Source organism: Mirounga angustirostris, unplaced genomic scaffold, assembly GCF_029215605.1.
Source record: "Mirounga angustirostris isolate CCGP_5_RB_7025 unplaced genomic scaffold, mMirAng1.0.hap1 SCAF_6, whole genome shotgun sequence".
Taxonomy (NCBI): domain Eukaryota; kingdom Metazoa; phylum Chordata; class Mammalia; order Carnivora; family Phocidae; genus Mirounga; species Mirounga angustirostris.
Window position 1 is genome coordinate 59071658 of NW_026991714.1, and position 20443 is coordinate 59092100.

Sequence of the window (20443 nt, forward strand, 5' to 3'; positions counted from 1 at the left end):
TTATGTATCTTCTTTAACCGGCACACTTCCCAGGGTTACCAAATTGGCAATTTAAGACCTGTCTAAATTGGTGAACTCCAAAGCAGCTCACCAATGAGCTTTCCTGAATGAACTGTATTCAATTTTAATTAGTTTGAAAAATAAATTAAGAAAACATTCCTAGAGTCTTTAATAGGTTTCTCTTAATCTGGTTAACTTGAAAATGTTGTAAAAAGAAGCCTTAAAAACTTTTTAAAAATCAAGTATTTATCAGAACCAAAATAATGAACAGTAAGGCCAGTGGCCTGCTCGCAAACAGCAGGGATTCCAATGCACTCAACCAATGAAAAAACCAGAAACAGCTGAAGTAAAAATGAAGTTAATCACCAGCTAAGTTTCTATTTTTGTCTTACCACCACCTATTTAGTTAATAACTTCAGATGATGTAACACGTGGGGAGATTAGCTAGATTCACACTTCAAAATCTACAACAGAATTCCTCTTCTGTATTATATATGTTTTTCATTCAAAGCTATAAAAGGACCAACTAAAAAAATTTGCCCCTACTTTGTTCCACAGTCTACTGCCCTGATCCCAGGCAAACAAAAAAAGTCTAGTACATATTTTTCACTAAGACTGGAAAAAACTCAAAGGACATAACCAAAAGGGACTCTAAAATATTCTTTTCATTTATAAAGAACAGCATTATAAATATAACAAAATAGCTGCTTGTTATGGCAGATTTGAAAAACTTATTTCTAATTTCAAACACTTCTATAGGCTAGTTGTCTACATTTTTAAGTAAAAAAACGATGACACTTTTGAATGTAAATTAAAAATAAAACTATTATCATGTGGACTCTGAAAAACAAACAGGGTTCTAGAGGGGAGGGGAGTGGGAGGATGGGTTAGCCTGGTGGTGGGTATTGAGGAGGGCACATTCTGCATGGAGCACTGGGTGTTGTGCACAAACAATGAATCATGGAACACTTCATCTAAAACTAATGATGTAATGTATGGGGATTAACATAAGAATAAAAAAAAAGAAAAAAAAACTATTATCATGATTTTCATTCTAATCACAGAGGAAACTGGTTAAAACCTAGTTCGTAGAAGAGTTCAGTTCAGAGTTTAGGTATACAGTCATATCCTTTGGTATCCCACAAGTCTATTTAATTTTAAATTTTTTAAGGATCACATACACCACCTACCATTTCTATGAAGATTCTCCAACAATAACGTTATTCTTCCCCCAACTTATGTTTTATGTGTCCATGTAAAGTCTTAACCAGGTACATACACACTCAATGCCTATTATTCTATCCCATTCCCTCATACTTACTTGCAGCCTGACAATGAAACCGAAATCCTCGTGGAATTTCACCTGTAATACAAAATATTTTGTTGAGAGCAGCTCTCTGGTTTTGCTAGAGCCATATGCCATAGGATGGACTGAGTCATAACATAGGTAGGTAATGGCTATTGCTATGTGAAAATACAAAAAAAATTAAACTTTCATAGAGGTTTTATTTTTTTTTAAACCAAAGGAATGATGACTATTAAAGAATTTGGTATATTGTCTAAACTACTTTAAAAAGGAAGTTACTCCTTACAGAAAAGAAATAGTAAAGAAAACTTAAGGAGTCTTAGCTAGGGGCACGAGGCCCTTAACATAGGGCCTCATGTACGTAGATCTAAAAAAAAAAAAAAAGTCTCCAAATTCAATCTTTTTATAATGTTTTACAACTGTATGAAGAAAAGTAGTTATTTAATTTATCCTAAGCAGCAGCTCTCACAAGTGTGAGTAGGATGATTAGTTTCTGTCATCGAAACACAAGAAAAAGCGCTGGCTTATTCTAATGAATTTTAAAGCAACTGACAAAACTAAAGATGAAGTTCTTCTTTCCCCAACCTCTACCCCTTCATTCTTCTCCCTATATGTTTCTCCTACCTGCCTTTAAAGGTATACTGGTCTTTTAACTATCCTCTTGGGAACCTAATGGAATCCTAGGTCTTCATCACTACTTGGTTTGCTGGGTGGAAGAGCCAGAAGAGCTCCTGAGAACATCCGAGAGACTATTACGTGTCAGGCTATCTTCACACCTTCTCTCGTACTCCTTAGAGCAGCCAACGATACGTATTAGTCCTACTTTACAGATAAGCTAATAAGTTCAGAAAGGTTAGGAACTTTGCTCAAAGTTATAAAATAACAGCAGGTTAAAATCTAGTGATCTCCAAGGTGAAGGATGGGTTAAAGAAATAAAAGAGCAAAGGCATAAAAAGCTTTTAGAAAATTCCAAGATGTAAGGCCACAGGTAAACAAACAATAGGCTATTTTTCAGTCATACTAGCAACCCAACTCTAATACTTTCTTGAGATTAAAAGCTTAAACTAAAAAACTGTGTGTAAACACCTAATTCTTAACAATTTTTCAACCAATTATAATGAAGTCTTATTACACTTTAAGAACTATACATCAGCCCTTAAGAAAACAAATCCTGTTGAATAAAGTCAACATAAAATGAATACTGTTTAATATCTAGCATCTACTCACTCTACTTACCAGGATTTATAAAACTGTGGAAATCTGCCATAATACCTTCTTGGAGAGAATATTTAACACAGCCTATTTCACAAGGGAGGAAGCGCTGTTCACAATGAGGAGGTAGCTCACCATGGCTAAAAATGTTCAAAAAATAAAAAATGCCTCCAAGGAGAGCTAAAAAAAAAGAAAAAGAAAAAAAAGTAAGACAACACAAACAGTTGAGAGTTGAATCCTCTACAAAAGCAAAAGTTTTAGAACCATTTTCCTTGTGTTCCCATAATCCTAAGAGCTGGAAAAGAGAAAACTAATCATCTGTACCAGATAAATGAATCAAAATTTTTATAATTACACTTATCAAGAATTACAGTGGTAACCACTCTGCATGAAGCAATGAAATTGTTCAAACTTGAAGCCAGCTCTACATAATTTAGCTAAACATAAGCCCCGAATTTTAGGAATGACTTAAGAAAAGCTGTGACCCATATTCAACAAATACAAGAGGTTTGGGAAATAAAGCCAAGTAGAATCAGTATAGAAAAACTCTGATATAAACTACGGACAATTTAGTTCACTCTTCACTTTTTACCAATATAAATAAGAACACCGATAAATTCTCTAAAGAAAGAAATACGAGAATGTGTGAAGGGTCTTATTTAACAGGATTGGCCACATTTAAGAGTGTTAAAAGTTGGGACACCTGAGTGGCTCAGTTGGTTAAGCAGGGAGCCTGCTTCTCCCTCTCCCTCTGCCTGCCATTTCCCCTGCTTGTGCTCCCTTTGTCTGACAAATAAAATCTTAGAAAAAAAAAAAAGACTGTTAAAAGTTTATTAATCTTCAACAAAGTCAGAACACAAAACAGCCAGAAAGAATAACAAGGATTCTTATTAGCTAAGTTCTTTTCTAGGCTAGCTCAGTAATTCAACCTCTTTATAATTTAAATGTATTTAAGGGTCTAGCTATAAACACTTAAATTTAAGAAGTATATTTAGTATATTATTATAATATTATTATTTAGTATATTTAGTAACATATAAAGTGGTTATTAACCGAGACCAGATTTTTGTATAAAACAAAACAATCTCTCCACTGTTATTTCAACAAATGCAAATTACCTGATCTTTTACAACTTTAGCATTACCATATTTGAACCCTTGTAGGCGATTATTCTGAAATGCAGGATCAAAATGTACAGAACACATAATTACTGATCAATATATCATTGTGTTTTGCGCACCCACACTTATCTAAGCGTTTTGCTTTTAGGATTACTCTACCTTGATCACTTTTTAGAGACAAATTTGACATATCCAGGGGTGAAACATTCTGCCTTGGTACAAGCATGCCTGGCCACCTCAGTGGAGTGGAAACAGGTTTCTAAAGAGGAAGAAAATAATTGATCACATACTCAAACTCTTACTGGGCACTTTATACAAATACTTAAATTCAGCAAAATACCTGAAAAACAGTTCACAGATTACTTCAGTAACCTCTGTAGGCCAATGAGCCCAATGAGTAAATAAGCATGTATTTGTCAGTGACACCAACTCCCAAAGGCAGACAAGCGCAACATCTATAAATATTCTGAATCAAAAGGTGAGTGGTAAATGACCAATTCAACAACCATTTGCCCACTACTGATAATCTAAATTAATCCCCCAGTGGCCAAAAGAACATCATTCGACAAAGTAATTTGTTTTTCACTTAAACTAAAAACCCAATCATGCTGACTTCAAGACTCAATGAGTACATATACAGCATAGCTTACATTTTGAGGGAAAAGGTCTTATAAGAAATTATAGTTAAAAAAAAAAAAAAAAACAAACCAAGGTTCTCCCGTATAACTAAGTACCAATTTGACTGATTAGAGCTTCTATTCAAACATACATCCACAAAATAAAAATCTCTCAAACCTAAAGCAAGCAAAGCTCTCTTGAATTTCAATCCAATGTTGACAGTTTAAAGTAAGAATGGAATTTTACTATGTAAGAATGGAAAGAACAGGGGCGCCTGGTGGCTCAGTCGTTAAGCGTCTGCCTTCGGCCCAGGTCATGATCCCAGGGTCCTGGGATCGAGCCCCACTTCGGGCTCCCTGCTCCGTGGGAAGCCTGCTTCTCTCTCTCCCACTCCCCCTGCTTGTGTTCCCTCTCTTGCTGTGTCTCTCTCTGTCAAAAAAAGAAACAAAATCTTTAAAAAAAAAATGGAAAGAACACGGAGGGGGAAAAGTCCACAATTACACTGAATTTTCCTGATACAAATCAACAAGAAAATTTTTATTTTGTACTTTACCATTCTACTACACATAAATGTACCCAAATCAACTTTATTCAACTCTTACCTATAAGGCACACTAACATTTACCAACATGTGCAAGTTTTGTTATTTTAATATTTTAAACACAACAGCGTGCCTGGTTTCAGGTGTAATTTAAAAAGAGAGAATGGTCCAAGCTACTTTTTTAAAGATTTTATTTATTTATTTGACAGAGAGAGACACAGTGAAAGAGGGAGCACAAGCAGGGGGAGTGGGAGAGGGAGAAGCAGGCTTCCTGCTGAGCAGGGAGCCCTGTGTGGGGCTCGATCCCAGGATCCTGGGATCATGACCTGAGCCGAAGGCAGACGCTTAACGACTGAGCCACCCAGGCGTCCCGGTCCAAGCTACTTTTAAACATTAAAAAAAAAGGGGGGGGTGTCTTTAATCATAAAGGGGTTGAAAGGAACCCTTAGAGATCATCTAGTACAAACCTTAAAACCCAACACTCTCATCACTGATCATGGTTTATTGGTTGCAGGTTTCCTAACAGGGATTCCCCCAGCCTTTCAACACCAAATAACGACATGTGCCCTAGTTAGGAAACCTGTTGGCTTTTTAACAGGCATTCTGACACCAGGGGGAAAAAAAAGAAAAATTCTTCTTTGCGCTAAACTGAATCACCCACTAGCCCACCCTTGGCATTCACCCACTCACTCATCCCGCATTTAGTGAACATGCCTATGTGCCAGGCGGGTAGCGGCTCTTCTCAGGCTAACTTTACCTTTTTCTCTGAAGGCCCAGCGTCCTTTCCCTGGGCCGCTCTCCACTCTCGAGCCATTTCTGCATATTTCTCCTTTTCTTCCTCCCTCAAAAGCTTGGGGACATTTAAGGGGGTTGAGAAAGGAGAGAAACAGCAATGAGGACCGAGCGCCCTAGGCCCCAGAGGCAGAAGCCCAGACATTACAAGTGGTTCCTGCGTTGGTTTGCCCTAAGGCGGGAACGGGGGGCTTCCTTCCCCTCCAGCAGGGGCCAAGGGGTCACTGGCCTCCTTGAGGCCTCTTTCCTTGTCGCCTCGCCCTCCCACTTGCCCAACTGCCTGGTCCGCCCCCCTGGGCCCCCCTGCCCCCCACTCCCTCCAGTCTTACCGTCCAGTCAGCAGAGCAGTAGGGGATGGCATCAGCTACGCGAGCCACAGGCAGCCCTCGCCTCCGTAGTTCGGGGATCTTCTCCTGCACAAAGAAATAGTAGGCATTACGGCTGGCCCTGCGGTTTGGCATGGCGAGCGAGGCCAGGATTCGACGACGTGGGCCAGAGACACCACAAGCCGCCGGCGCCCTAGCCGGGCTCCCGCCCTTAGTAACCGAGGCAAGCGCCTGCGCGCGAAGGCCTGCAGCTCTCGACCAATCAGGGCACTGTGCGCAGCCGCACTGGCCTCACTGGCAGAAAAACAGTCTGAGACTGACTCGTGGGGCAGTGGGGGTGGGGTGGAGGGGGAGCTTGGTCACAGGTGCAGTGCATTCTGATTGGCTGGGTTGAGGCGTTGGCGGGGGTGCTGTCGCGTGGAAGGTTTGGCGCAATTCCTGTACATTATTGCGTAATATGTGTCAAAGCCGGTAGAGGAAAAGAGGACTAGTGAGTGGTTCAAGTTCTTTCATGTTTTGTAACTGTAAAAGGCCAACTCTGTGCCAAGCGCCGTGAAAGGTGTTGGGTGGGGGACAGAGTGAGGAGCACGACAAAAAAGATCTTTTCCCTCCAGAAGTTCACAGTACAGTGGGGAGAGTTTGAGGGGAAGATGACAAAACAAGTGCATCAACCAGTATGGGTTTTTCTTTTTTTTGATTATTGCTTTTTTGTTTTTCCCCCATTCTTAAGTTAAACTTGTTATAATTGCAAAGAATATGTTTTTTTAAAAAGCAAATTTTAAGTGTTAGGAAGAAAATGTACAATAAGCTAGATTTAAAATAATGTCCTTGAATAAAATTTTATAGATTTCCTCATAAAGGTGGTGTCATTTTTTTTGTTAGTTTTACTCCTGGTATATATTTGGAGCTACTATGAAAGCTTTTGTTTCCATTGCATCTTTTTTTTTTATTCTTTAAGTTCAATTTAGTTAACATATACTATATTATTAGTAGAATTTAGTGATTTATCAGTTGCATATAACACCCGGTGCTCATTACATCAAGTACCTTCCTTAATGCCCATCACCCAATTATCCCTTATCCTCACCCCTGTCCCCTCCATCAACCCTCAGTTTATTTCCTAGAGTTCAGCTTCTCTTATGGTTTGCCTCCCTCTCTATTTTCATCTTATTTTATTTTTCCTTTCCTTCCCCTATGTTCTTCTGTTTTGTTTCTTAAATTCCACATGAGTGAAATCATATGGTATTTGTCTTTCCCTGACTGACTTATTTCACTTGGTATAATATCCTCTAGTTCCACCTACATCATTGCAAATGGCAAGATTTCATTCTTTCTGATGGCTGAGTAATATTCCATTGTATATATATACACCACATCTTCTTTATCCATTCATCTGTTGATGGACATCTGGGCTTTTTCCATAGTTTGGCTATTGTGGACATTGCTGCTATAAGCATTGTGGTGCATGTGCCCCTTCAAATCACTATGACTGAAAGGGTCAACCAGGAAATTAAGAATTTAAAAAGTACACAGAAGCAAATGAAAATGAAAACACGACAGTTCAGAATGTTTGGGATGCACCAAAGGTGGTCCTAAGAGAGAAGTATATTACAATACAGGCCTTTCTCAAGAAACAGGGAAGTCTTTTTTTTAAAGATTTTATTTATTTGACACAGAGAGAGACAGCCAGAGGGGGAACACAAGCGGGGGGAGTGGGAGAGATGGAGAAGCAGGCTTCCCGCAGAGCAGGGAACCCAATGCAGGGCTGGATCCCAGGACTCTGGGATCATGACCTGAGCCGAAGGCAGATGCTTAACAACTGAGCCACCCAGGCACCCCATGAGACAGGAAAAGTCTTAAATATACAACGTAATATTACATCTAAAGGAGCTAGAAAAGGAACAGTAAATAAAGCCTAAATCCAGTAGGAGAAGAGAAATAATAAAGATTAGAGCAGAAATCAATGATATAGAAATTAAAAAAAAAAAAAAGAACAGACCAACAAAACTAGGAACTGTTTCTTTGAAAGAATTAATAAAATCAATAAATCCCTAGCCAGACTTATCAAAAAGAAAAGAGAAAGGACCCAAATTAACAAAATCATGACTGAAAGAAGAGAGCTCACAACCAACACCAAGGAAATACAATTTTAAGAACATATGAGCGACTATATGACAACAAATTAGACAATTTGGAAGAAATGGATGCATTCCTGGAAACTTATAAACTACCAAAACTGAACTAGGAAGAAACAGGAAACCTGAACAGACCCATAACCAGCAAAGAAGTTGAAGCAGTAATAAAAAATCTCCCAACAAACAGGAGTCCAGGGCCAGATGGCTTCCCAGGGGAATTCTACCAACTATTTAAAGAAGAAATAATACCTATTCTTCTGAAGCTGTTTCCAAAAATAGAAATGGAAGGAAAACTTTCAAACTCATTTTATGAGGTCAGCATTACCTTGATCCCAAAACCAGACAAAGGCCCTACCAAAAAGGACATTTACAGAGCATGGATGGAAAAATTCTCAACAAGATACTAGTCAATAGGATCCAACAATATGTTAAAAGGATTATTCACCACGACCAAGGGGGATGTATTCCTGAGCTGCAAGGGTGGTTCAACATCTGCAAATCAATCAACATGATACACTACATTAATAAAAGAAAGGACAAGAACTATAATATCCTCTCAATAGATGCAGAAAAAAGCATTTGACAAAATACAGCATCCTTTCTAGATTAGAAGTCTCCACAGTGTAGGGACAGAGGGAACATACCTCAATATCATAAAAGCCATATATGAAAAGCCCACAGTGCATTTCATTCTCAATGGGGAAAAACTGAGAGCTTTTCTCCCAAGGTCAGGAACACAACAGGGATGTCCATTCTCACCACGGTTGTTCAACATAGTACTAGAAGTCCTAGCCTCAGCAATCAGACAACAACAACAACAACAAAAAATAAAAGGCATCCAAATTGGCAAAGCAGTAGTTACAATAACTCTTAATGTCCTTGTCTGTTCAGTCCATCATCTGTGTCATTTCTGGGTCTGGTTCTACTGATTGATTTTTCTCCTTATTGCTTCTTTGCAAGCGTGGTAATATTTGATTTGATGACAATTGTAAATTTTATCTTTTTGAATGCTGCATATTTTTGTCTTCTTATAAATATTCTTGTGCTTTTTCTGGGACAGAGTTATGTTATTTGGAAACAGTTGGAGTATAGTTTTTCCTCCTTTTGAGGCTTGCTTTTATGCTTTGTTATTTGGTATCAGAGCAAACTTTAGGGCTAATTTTCTCCTCCGTTGATATAATACCCTTAGTACTCTGCCTGACAACCCATGAATTTGGAAGTTTTTCCATTTTGGCTGATGGAATCACAAACTATTTCTAGCCCTGTGTGAATTTCAAGGATTGTTCCTCCTAATCCTTTCAGGTTGTTCTTTCTCTGGCACTGTGTAGTTTCCTCCCACACATGCACAGAGCAATATTCAGCTGGAGCTTCAAGGGAGATCCTTAGCAGATTTCCAGAGCTCTTTCTTTGTACTGTTCTCTCTTTTCTGGTACTCTGCCCTGCAAACTCTAGTCACTGTGACCTACCTAGACACCAACTCCATCTCCTCAACCCAGGGAGACCACAGGGCTCTGCCTAGGTTACCCCTCTTGCTGCATTCTGGATACTCTCTCCAGGCAGCAACCTGGGGCCATCAGATGACTCACCTTGTTTGTTTCTGTTCTTGCAGGGATTACTCACCTCTGCTCCTCTATGTCCAGTGTCTGAAAACATTGTTTTATATATTTGATCGAATTTTTATTTGTTTAAGATGTTGGATAAAGTGATTCCCTGTTATTCTACCTTGGCCAAGATTGCTTTACCTTATTTTGATATTTTATTTTTTATTATTTTTTAAAGATTTTATTTATTTATTTGAAAGAGAGAGAGAGACAAAGCGAGGGCAGGACCACAAGGAGGGGGAGTGGGAGAGGGAGAAGCAGGCTTCCCGCCAAGCAGGGAGCCTGATGTGGGGCTTGATCCCAGTACCCTGGGATCATGACCTGAGCCGAAGGCAGATGCTTAATGACTGAGCCACCCAGGCGCCCCTTATTTTGACATTTTAAAACAATATGTAGATTTAACTGCTAAATTTTTAGATATGTAATCAGGACAAATCTCTCTGAGGAGACACCATTTAAAGCAAGAAAGGATACTAAAAAATAGAGCTAATCATGTGAAGAATCAAAAAAAAAAAGCATTCTAGATGGAGGGAACAGCATGTGTGAGGGTCTCAGACAATAAATAGTTTGGTGTATCATCAGAATAGACAGAAGATTGGTTGATGTTACAGTTGTGTGTCCACTCAGGTGGAGAAGGTGCATGCTGAGGATGGAGTGATCAGCAGGAATTTGGAGATGGCACTGTCCAGGGTTCAAGTATTACTAAGTATGTGGGTGGTCATTGAAAGATTTTTTTAAAAGTGTCATGATATGGTTTACAGCTGAAGAAGATCAGTCTTTTTACTATTTGGAGAATAGGTTCAAAGAGGCAAGAATGGGCATGGGGTGACTAGTTAGGAGGTCCATTCAGAAGTCCATGTGAGAGGTGATGGTGACCTAGAACAGAAAGGAAACAGGAGAAATGAAGGGGAGAGAATGGTTTCAAATTGTACTTTGGGGAAAAAAGAACTAACTGATGGATTGGATGTAGAAGTGAGAGAAGGGGAGGAATTCTAGAGTTTTGGCTTAAGTAACCCAGTGGCAAGTCATGTCTTTTTCTAAAATAGCAAGAACTGGGGGAGGGAGGACAGTGCTGGTACCAAAGAGGGTCCAATGCTCCTCACAATTTCTATTACCTGCTCCTTTCCTTCTTTGATACAACTGATTTTTTTTTCAATCTTACCTAAGCAAAGTCCTATGTAAATGGATCAGTTTTTCCCTCTTTCCACCCAGATTGATTTTCTTATTCAGAAATTCTGGAGAGTGGTAGGTTTTGGTTGGGATGTGGATGGCAGGGGGATCAAGAATTTAGTTACGGATGTGTTAATTTTGAAATGCCTCTTATACATTCAAGTGGAGATGTCAAGTAGGCAGTTGGTTGTCTATGCCTGGTGTTCTGGGCTAGAGACAGAATTTGGAAGCAATTTGGGCATAAAGATGGTATTTAAATTCATAGAAATGGATTAGATCACCTAGGCTGAGGGTGAGGAGAGGAAAAAAGTTTCTAGGATGGAGTCCTGAAGAACACCAGCATTTAGAAGTCAGAAGAGGAAAACCCAGCAAAGATGACTAAAAAGGAATGTCTGAAGAAGCAAGGAGAAAACCAGGGAAACCAAGACAAGAGGAATATTTACAAGAGGAAGTGCTTCATTTATTCAATAAGTGCATATGGAAAGTCTGTGGAATACCAAGCTCAGTTTTAGGGCCAAGAACACATTAAACATTACAAAGTTTATAGTGAGGAATGCAGACAATAAAGAAACAAACAATTATGTATATAATAAGATATCTGAACATATTATTGGACAATAAGTCCAATGAAGAAAAATAATGCAGGATAAGGGAATAGGGACTGATTGAAGGTGCAATTTAGGGTGGTCAGAAAAGACCCTATTTGAGGAAATGAAATTTAAGCAAATAGTGGAAGGAAGTGAGGAAGCAAACCATGAAGATGTCAGGCAAAGAGCATTCCAAGCAGAGGGAATAGCAAGTGCAAAGACCCCAAGGTGGGCACATGTCAAGTATGAGTGAGGAACAGCAAAGCAAGGCTGTGGTTGCAGTTAAGCAAGCAAGTAGGAAAATAGAGATGGATATTGGAGAGGGAGTTTGGGCCGAACCATGCATGGCTTACAAGGCCATCGTAAGAACCTTAGATTTCACTTAAATGGGTAAGAAGCCATTGGAGCTTGGAGGACATCTACTATTTTTTTTTAATATGAAGTATGAAGTGATTTTCAACTAAGTGAATGTTATGAAACCACCAAGAACACATGGCATTTTAGGAAAATATTTTTCCTAATGCTAGTTTTTTTCTGATGTTAGTTTAAGTTAAGGCCCTGACCTTGTTCAGTGTGCATCCTGTGCTGATGATAATAGTAATCATAGTTAATATTCACTGAAAGCTACTGTGTCAGACTCTCTGCTAAGCACTGCACAAAGGCCATCTCCTTTCTCCTCCTTACAACAATCTTGTGAAACAGATTATAAAATCATCCCCATTTTGCAGAACAGGAAATTGAGGCTTAGAGTAGTAGAGTCCCCAGCCCACACAGCCCGTGAGTGCCTCTGACCTCTATGAGATTCCTGCTTCTTTAGCATCCTTACTGCAAGCCGTTCATTATCAATACTCAAGGATGTTTATTACATAATGCTTTGCCAAAGCAAAAGGAGGAATTTATAAGTTCCTCATCGTCTCTAGATGTTGCCCAAATGCACAACCATACTCTTGAGTAACTCTGCCTGAAGCCTAGTTGATTCCTCTGCTTTCCCAGTCAGGTCATGCAGATTCTACCTTGTGTCTCCCTGCAATGTCTCTCCCACTTACTGTTTGCTTCCCATTTCTGCTACCCTGTAGCCTAGTTTTGGTGCTCGTTCCTTTTTGGGCTCTCGTAACGAGCTCTCACATGGAAGAGGCTGTCTCTCTTCCCATCAATCCATCCTACACCCTGTGGCCAGAATAACTTGGCTGAAACACAGGTTTAATCTTACTCTTCCCTAAGAAATCCTTGTGTGGTCTGTAGCCTGTGGAATTAAGTTCAGACCTGGTAGCCTGGCTCGCCTTGGTCTGCCCTCAGCCTCCCTTTCTGGCCCTGTTGCTGACTCTGCCCTTTGTGAAGCCATGTTCCAGGCAGCAGACCCCACTCTGCTCTGTGCCTATGGCTTGTGTCTGAACTACCTCCTGTTGCATTTCTGCTTTTAGAAGTTCTGTCCAGATCATGTTTAAGGTTTAGCTCAGGGATTACCTTTTCTTGAAGAGATCTCTGACCAGCACTCCTAGTGAGTAACTGACCTCTCTCCCTTTGCTCACCACCATCCCTGGCGTTTGTCCTAATATAGGTTCTGTCACACCCAGTTAAAGACCATACGTCTGTCTCTTCCCCACCCCAATACACACACATTGCTACATCTCAACTGTAAACTTTTTGACATAAGGGTCTGTGACTCATTCATCTTTAAATTCCTTTCATCTTAACTCTCTAGACAGCATGGTATCTAGAATATAGTAGGCGCTCAATAAATGTGTATGGACTAAATGAATGAATTCAGGGAAGAGAGAAGAAAAGATGAGGAAAAGAGAAGAAGACCCTAAAACAGTTTGTAATTAATTAGACAAAAATCCACATGGCTCATCTCTGTGTCTAAGGCACCCACTCAGAATTGGGGTGGGAATATGAAATTAACAACTCTATGAGAGAGCCTCAGGGCACAATGCCAACACGAAGGTCAAGGCTGCTGTTTTTTAACACTAGCTTTTGAGAGCCCACAAATGACCCCTCTTTTGTTTGAGCTGTTTCCTTTTATGCTCAGTGTTCTTGCTCTCTCATTCTAGCTCCCTTCCTTGCCTGTTTTCTGGGGGTGAGGTCATCAGATAGACATACTTGTTCTGGCTCACTTCTCTCTCTTAGGTCCCATCTTTGACCTGTGCCAGGGAAGAAGGCCTCTAGGAGAATGCTTAGGGCTGAGAAGCAATCCTCTGGCTTAATCATCAAGACCCACTGCCCAAGGCCTTGATAAAATACAAGAAGACAGGCCCTCCTTCATCTTTCCCCCTTTGGGCTAAAGGATACTGCTCCATCACTGAAATCGGCTCTGCTGCAGATTTTTGGGGGCAGTTAATGTTGTTCAGGTCTCCAAAGGACATGAATATTGAAACAAAAAGAAACAAAAGGGAGCGCCTGGGTGGTGAAGTTGGTTGAGTCCAATTCTTAGTTTTGGCTCAGGTGGTGATCTTGGGGTCCTGGGATCGGCCCCGAGTTGGGCTGTACGCCCAGCATGGAGTTTGCGTAAAAAGATTCTCGCTCCCTCTCCCCCCTACCTCCGCATGCGCTCTCTCTCTCTCTCAAATAAATAAATAAATCTTAAAAACAAAAAAAGAAACAAAAGCAAAAACCAGAGAAAGGGCTCATGAAAGAGAAGCAAGCTTACTTCATCTTTGGCTCTGTAACTCACAAAGAAATTAGAGTTGAATTCTCAGTCAGTAAGGGCTCCCAGGGCCTCAATTACTCATAATTAACTTGATTCACCGCTTAGGATTGAGACAGAATTAGAGCAGGTGTACATTGGGGGGCTTTGTGTCTGGCCAAAGATACAGTCCTGACAAAAACACCTGTCACTTTTTTCTGCCTCTCTCCTTCCTCCGGGGATGTCCCAGAAACTGAGTGGATTGTGGCACAGTTGTATCTTGTGTCCAGCAACTTTCTCTACGTTGTATAAATATTAGAGGATCTAGAAAATTATGCAGAAGATATAAATGAATAACAATCCTACCCAGAGATAACCATTCTTAGTCTTTTGTTGTTTCCATCTTTTAACTGCATTTCCCATATTTTGGACCATGCTGTAATACAATTTTATGTTCTGCTCTTTTTTCTGTGCATTGTCCTTAGAAATTGTCCTCTGCAGGGAAATTGTCATTAGAAAGCCTCAGGTGGAGGCTGCCCACTGTTGGTGAAGTCTGGCCTCCGGATGGGTCAGGCAGACACCACCTAATTCAGCACCCTACACCCCTGTCCTTAGCTTTGAAGCGTGAGACAGCAGGCTTTTGGGTTAAATCTGCTTCAAGTACATGGAATTTTCAGCACATTTTCCCAATCTTTTACTTATTATATACTTACCACTGTTCTTGGCAGTACAGCTTTTTAAAATTTTTGGCATCATGCACCCTGCATTTGCATTTCCTTTCTTTAAAGCATTTTCTTAATGAAACAATTTATTCCTCAATATGAAAGGACTTCCAGATTGAAAATGTTTCTAGTTTCCAGTATAGGGCACCTAGAATCTCTGATTTTTTTTTTCAGTTCCTTGCTTCAATTTAGATTTTTTTAAAAACTTATAATTCATCGAAGGTGGTTTTGAAGATATGGGAGATGGGGAAGATAACAAACCCAAAAGGTAGCACAAGGGAAGGAAAGCTGAACAAAACTTAGATAAGAAACACGGTATCTATTTTAAAGTCACAGCTCATAGATTCTTCCTGGAAGTCAAGACTGGAGAGGAGAAGTAGAAATGTGATGTTATCTGTGTGCTTTAAAAAGACCTATGTTAAGCAGAATTCATGTACATGCATGCCTGTGTGCCTGCAATGAAATCATGTTTTAAAGAGGATTCAGCCACATTATATTTATAACCATGGGGTTGCTACCAGCTACCAGCATGTCTCCTTGCGGTGGTTCACTTCTCTTCATGTCCTAATTCTGTTCTAAAGTGTTCGGCTTTGATGAAGCAGTCAGCTAGTCCACTCCCCCTGCATCCCTGTGACACACAATTCTCGCTATGGCTTTCTTCGAGTCCTGCTCTGGTCCCATCCAGGCCTACGTTCTGACGTGTTTGTCTCTGGTTGCCGCACAGAGTTTGAAGTATTGGGGATTCAGACCCTGCCAGGGCTGTGAAAAGCTCATCTCTCCTGGGGGATCTGTCCTATCTGGCCAGAAGAAATGGGTAACTGGAGCATCACCAGATCTGAATATGAGGCTCATTTGCAAGCAGCCACTCAATAGCTCCCTAGGGAAACAATAAAAGTAATTATGTAGTACCTCTTAAACCCTAGAGTGCTTCAGAAGTGCTGGAGGAAGGCAGTTAAGATGCAGATTTTCAGGCCCCACCCAGAGTTCCCGATCTTGATTTTTACAAGAGCCAGGGAATCTGCATTTTAAGCAAACACTTTAATGTGATTCTGAGGCTGAAAGTTCAAAAAACCACACTTGGAGGAACACCAGGATTCTGATATCCTCCCCCTCTACCTCAACAATACAGTAAAATAATACCATTGTTCTGCCTTTTTTTCTACTGCCATCCCCTAGGCTGCATGTTTTGAATCCTTAGGTGTACCCTCAAAGTTTCTCTTAACCTTCCATCAGCTTGGTAATAACGGTGCATTTGGGAGGGGCACACACTGTGATTTAATCCGGTTTGGCACCTCCTTAGAGACGGCTGGGAGCCCCAGCCATCGAGGAAGATGCAGGCTAGACCAATTGTTCCTCTCCAGCTGGAAGGTAGACATGCAGAGTGATACACAGAAAACAAATTCCCAGGTTGGTGGACAAGGCCCCGGTGTTCTATGACTCACTCTAGCACAAGCTCCTCCCCCAGTCTCCTGCAACCCTGTTGACATGCACACAGGTGCATACTTAGAGCACACATTCGAAGCTCACTTCTTCGGTGGGCACTCACTTTCCACTTCCAGTGCCCATGCATGTAGGTTCTCTTTGCTCAGTCCATCTCCCGTTTCCAATATCTCAACTCTTAAAAGTTGTCCAAGTTTTGCATAAAACACTATTGTTCTATATGTTTAGACCCTAAACACGGCCCATACTTTTGGGCATTGTGTGCACCTGCCCATGCACACACAGTCACACGCATGCACATAATAAATGGCAGAGCATAATACAAATACATCTTCATACCAACTTTCCGGTCTAGGCGTCCCTTTTATGGCGTAAAGGGCATATGCGTTGGAGTCAAAAGACCTCAGTTCAAATCCTACCTCTGCCATTTACAAGCTACCTAATCTTAGAGAAGTTAATTACATTCTTTGGGCCTGAGCTTCCGCATTAGGGTTAAATGAGAAAGCTTGTAAAACACCTAGGACTGTGCTGAGAACCTAATAGGGAATGTTAGGTACCTCCTTTACTCTTATTTTCTATTTTTCTTTTCTTTTCTTTTTTCTTTATGAAAGGAAATAGTCCTCCAAATCTCTCTCACATAGCATATTAGTGAAGGTTCTTAACTGCAAGTGTCAGAAATCATCTCTGGCCAAAATACACAGAGAGGGAATTTATGAAAGGATATTGGGTGGCTCACAGAAATGCCAGGAAGGCTGAAGAGCCAGGTGCAGAAAAATGGGCTGGAACCCAGAGAGATCTGCACATACAAGACCACAGCCAAAATCGCACCTCAGAGCAAGTTGGTGGCTTGACCTCTGTCATAGCTGCTTCTGAACACTGGGTGCTCCCACCCCCTTGGGGCCGAAACCTGATTCTCTGCTTCTATTTTTATTGTTATGTTAATCACCATACATTACATCATTAGTTTTTGATGCAGTGTTCCAGGATTCATTGTTTGTGCATAACACCCAGTGCTCCATGTAGAACGTGCCCTCTTTAATACCCATCACCAGGCTAACCTATCCTCCCACCCCCCTCCCCTTTAGAACCCTCAGTTTGTTTTTCAGAGTCCATCGTCTCTCATGGTTCGTCTCCCCCTCCGATTTCCCCCCTTCATTCTTCCCCTCCTGCTATCTTCTTCTTTTTTTTTCCTTAACATATATTCATTATTTGTTTCAGAGGTACAGATCCGTGATTCAATAGTCTTGCACAATTCACAGCGCTCACCATAGCACATACCCTCCCCAATGTCTATCACCCAGCCACCCCATGCCTCGCCCCCCACTCCAGCAACCCTCAGTTTGTTTCCTGAGATTAAGAATTCCCGCTTCTTTTATCACTTGCTCCAGATTCAAAAAGCTCTGAATGAGAGGGTCCCTGGCCATGCCTGTGGCCTGGGCCAGTACCCCAGCTGGGGTGGGTGGGGAGGTGCTTTAGACTTCCATGGTTGGATTTCTAAAAAATAATGATGTAGGCAGGCTGAGTCTGAGGTCCCACAGGACCAGCTAAGAGGGCTCCTTGGCTTTGTGCAAGATAGGATAGAAATCAAACATGAGAGGAAGTGAGAACAGAAGGTACTGAAGACAGAGAGAGTAGATACTGACAGAGCATCTGAGGAACTCAGAGAGGAACAGGAGATTGAGTCTTGTCTTTGCTTGGGGTCTGAGTATTTTATTGAGGATTGTGGTCTGGTGTACATGTCCTCCCATATACCCAGGAACCAGTCAAAACAAGGATGAGTGCTTAGGTGTCCTCCATAAGTCACTTATGCCCTAGAGCATAAGTCGTGGCATCGAGATGTCTGGAGTTAGTGATCTACATGATGACCTCACCCAGTCACTCCTTAGATGTAATCTGTTGTGCTGGAAGACTCCAAAGAAATCATTAACTCCTTGACCTGTACAAGGAGGACAGACATTATCTGTACTATAAGACATGAGTGAGGTGGGGATGCGGGTCCTAGCAAGAATAGAGGCAGGAAAAGGAGCGAAAATGCAGTCCTTCATGGGTCCTTTTAGTTTCCCTGTCTCAATAAGAAGGGAATTCAGATGTCAAGCAGTCATAAAAGATCAGTGTCCAGAGTCCTTTCTCACCATTTCTAATGTTCACATCTCATCTCTTTCACATATAAATTCATTCTAAAGTCTGTGGTCTTTCTCTCCAGGAACTCTCCTCTAGCCTAGAACTACTCTGTTTCTGAGGCAATTTTACACCTTCCTGCCTTGTCTCCTTTCTTTTCTCTGTCCAGAATTCCCTATCTTGCCCCCTTTCCACCACCAATCCCTGACCAGTTCAAATCTTCCCCATTCTGCAAATGCTAATGAAGATGTTACCATTTCTTTCTTGTGGTGCTGACCCCCCTCCCTAAATTGCTCCTTCCATTGTGTTCTGAGGGCACTTTCACTATGTCTCCATTATCACCTTTGCTCCATTTTACTACCAAAATGTGTTCAATGGCCTAACCTTCCTCCCTCTCCTGGACCCAAGATGAAGCTCTTTAAGGGCAGGAAGTCTGCTTTATTTCCATTGTAGCCTTGGTTCTTAGTACCTAGTAGATGCTTAATACATACTTGTTAAGCAAAGCATAAGTTTCTTCTCACTTGCCTCTCAACATATACACTCCGACTCCTTTCCTATACATGTGACAGATCCGTTTAAAAAATGGAAATAATCCATGTGAATGCACCCTGCAAACCGAAAAGTGTTGGACAAATACATTTGATCTTAGCCAAAAGGCTGATTCATGATTAAGAGTTGGACGCATGTAAATGATATGTGTTTATTTCATTCTAGTTTTACATATTTTCTGTTAAAGAGCTATATGCCCTTATTACGCCTCACAGTGTTTTCACAGGAGAAGGTTACAGTGCGGGTCTCCCTCCTACCTTTCCCGATTCTGCAGAGCCTCTTGTGTCCTTGCGTTGCCAAGAAGAGAAGCAGACTGGTGGGGGGGGGGGGGGGGAGGAGGGCACAGAATGGTGGGGGGGGGAGGAGGGCACAGCAGAAACAAACACCTTTGCCCAGAGGACCTGCTAGGCGAAGTCCCGTGACAAGTTATGCCAAGTCCGCATAGGTCCCCCACCCCCACCCCTTGCGTCTGTCCCTCTCCCGGTTCAGGTTGGCCACAGCCACCTGCGTCCACCGACTCCCCCTCCCAGAGCCCCCCACCCCGTTGCTTCCCGGACGCCGGCCTCCCTGGGAGGAGCAGCGCCGACGGCCCCCGGCTCTTCGCAGCCCGCTCGGCCGCCTCCCCCGCAACCCTCTCCCCCCGTGTACTTTGTTACTAGGCGCGACCTCGGGGCCGGCACGTGACCCAGAAACTTCGGAAGCCCCGGGGCGGCGGGCTGGAGGCGGAGGCGGCGGCCGAGCTCCCCCGCGCGGCGGGCTCTGCGGCCGGGAGGCGCTCGGTCCGCGCCGCGCTCGCTGCCTGTGCGTGCGGGAGCGCCGCCGGGAGCCGCGCGGAGTCGGGGAGCCCGCGGCAGCGCGCGTTCGGCGGGCGGCGCGGCGGGCCCGGCGGGCGGCGGCGCCCAGGGACGCCGGGGGCCCGCTCGCGCGCGCGGCCGCCACCCCGCCGCTGCCGCGGCCGCTGCCGCCTGGTTACCCCGAGCCGGACGCTGCCGCCGGTCCCCACTCGGCCCACTCCTTCATCTGAATGGGAAGTTGGGGAACATGGACGGGGTCGTGCTGGCGCGGATCGCTCTCTTCTGGCTAACAGGTAGGAGTCATTTTCTACCCACGCGAATAACTTTATGTATATCCCCTCGGTGTGTATGTATATCCCACCCCACCCCCACCCCCATCTCCCCCCTGGCTGGGCTTAAAGCTGCTTAGCAGGTCGGCCTTACGTGGGGGAAGGGGCTCTGTGTGTGCGTGCGTGTGTGTGTGTGTGTGTGTGGGTGGGTGGGTGATGGAGGAGGCGGGGGGAGAATCCCATTACAAGTGAGACGGATCGAGATGCAGGTGTTTGACTCCTTGGGCTATTGTTTGGGCATTTCCTCACCCACACAACGGTTCTTCTGGGTCTTACCCTGAGTTTGTGATGCTGTGGGCCCTGGGAAGAGCCTGGTTAGGGAAAAAAAAAAAAAAAAGGAAGAAAGAAAGCTCGGAGGAGACATTAATTAAGAGAACTGGTTTCTGGAGGTGAGGGGTGGAGGAGTGTCTCCCTAATTCCTTCCCTAGAGAAGCCAGGAGACCCAGCCGCATTCTCTCT

At 42.5% G+C, this 20443-nt stretch overlaps 2 protein-coding genes across 4 annotated transcripts in view; one reads left to right on the forward strand and one right to left on the reverse strand.

Annotated features, from left to right (window-relative positions):
* MAEL (maelstrom spermatogenic transposon silencer) overlaps window positions 1–6051 on the reverse strand; it is a 35973-nt gene extending 29922 nt beyond the window's left edge. Inside the window, exons 1-5 of the mRNA XM_045876182.2 lie at window positions 5920–6051; window positions 5556–5648; window positions 3799–3898; window positions 2543–2698; window positions 1322–1363 (exon numbers count right to left, since the gene is read on the reverse strand). Of these exons, the coding sequence (XP_045732138.1) occupies window positions 1322–1363; window positions 2543–2698; window positions 3799–3898; window positions 5556–5648; window positions 5920–6051 (523 nt within the window). The remainder of the gene's footprint in view (window positions 1–1321; window positions 1364–2542; window positions 2699–3798; window positions 3899–5555; window positions 5649–5919) is intronic.
* Window positions 6052–19618: 13567 nt separating this feature from the next.
* Window positions 19619–20443, forward strand: part of ILDR2 (immunoglobulin like domain containing receptor 2) — a 60882-nt gene continuing 60057 nt past the window's right edge. For all 3 annotated transcript variants that reach the window (XM_045877546.3, XM_045877547.3, XM_045877548.3), the window contains exon 1: window positions 19619–19948. In XM_045877546.3, the coding sequence (XP_045733502.1) occupies window positions 19903–19948 (46 nt within the window). In that variant the 5' untranslated portion in view covers window positions 19619–19902. The remainder of the gene's footprint in view (window positions 19949–20443) is intronic.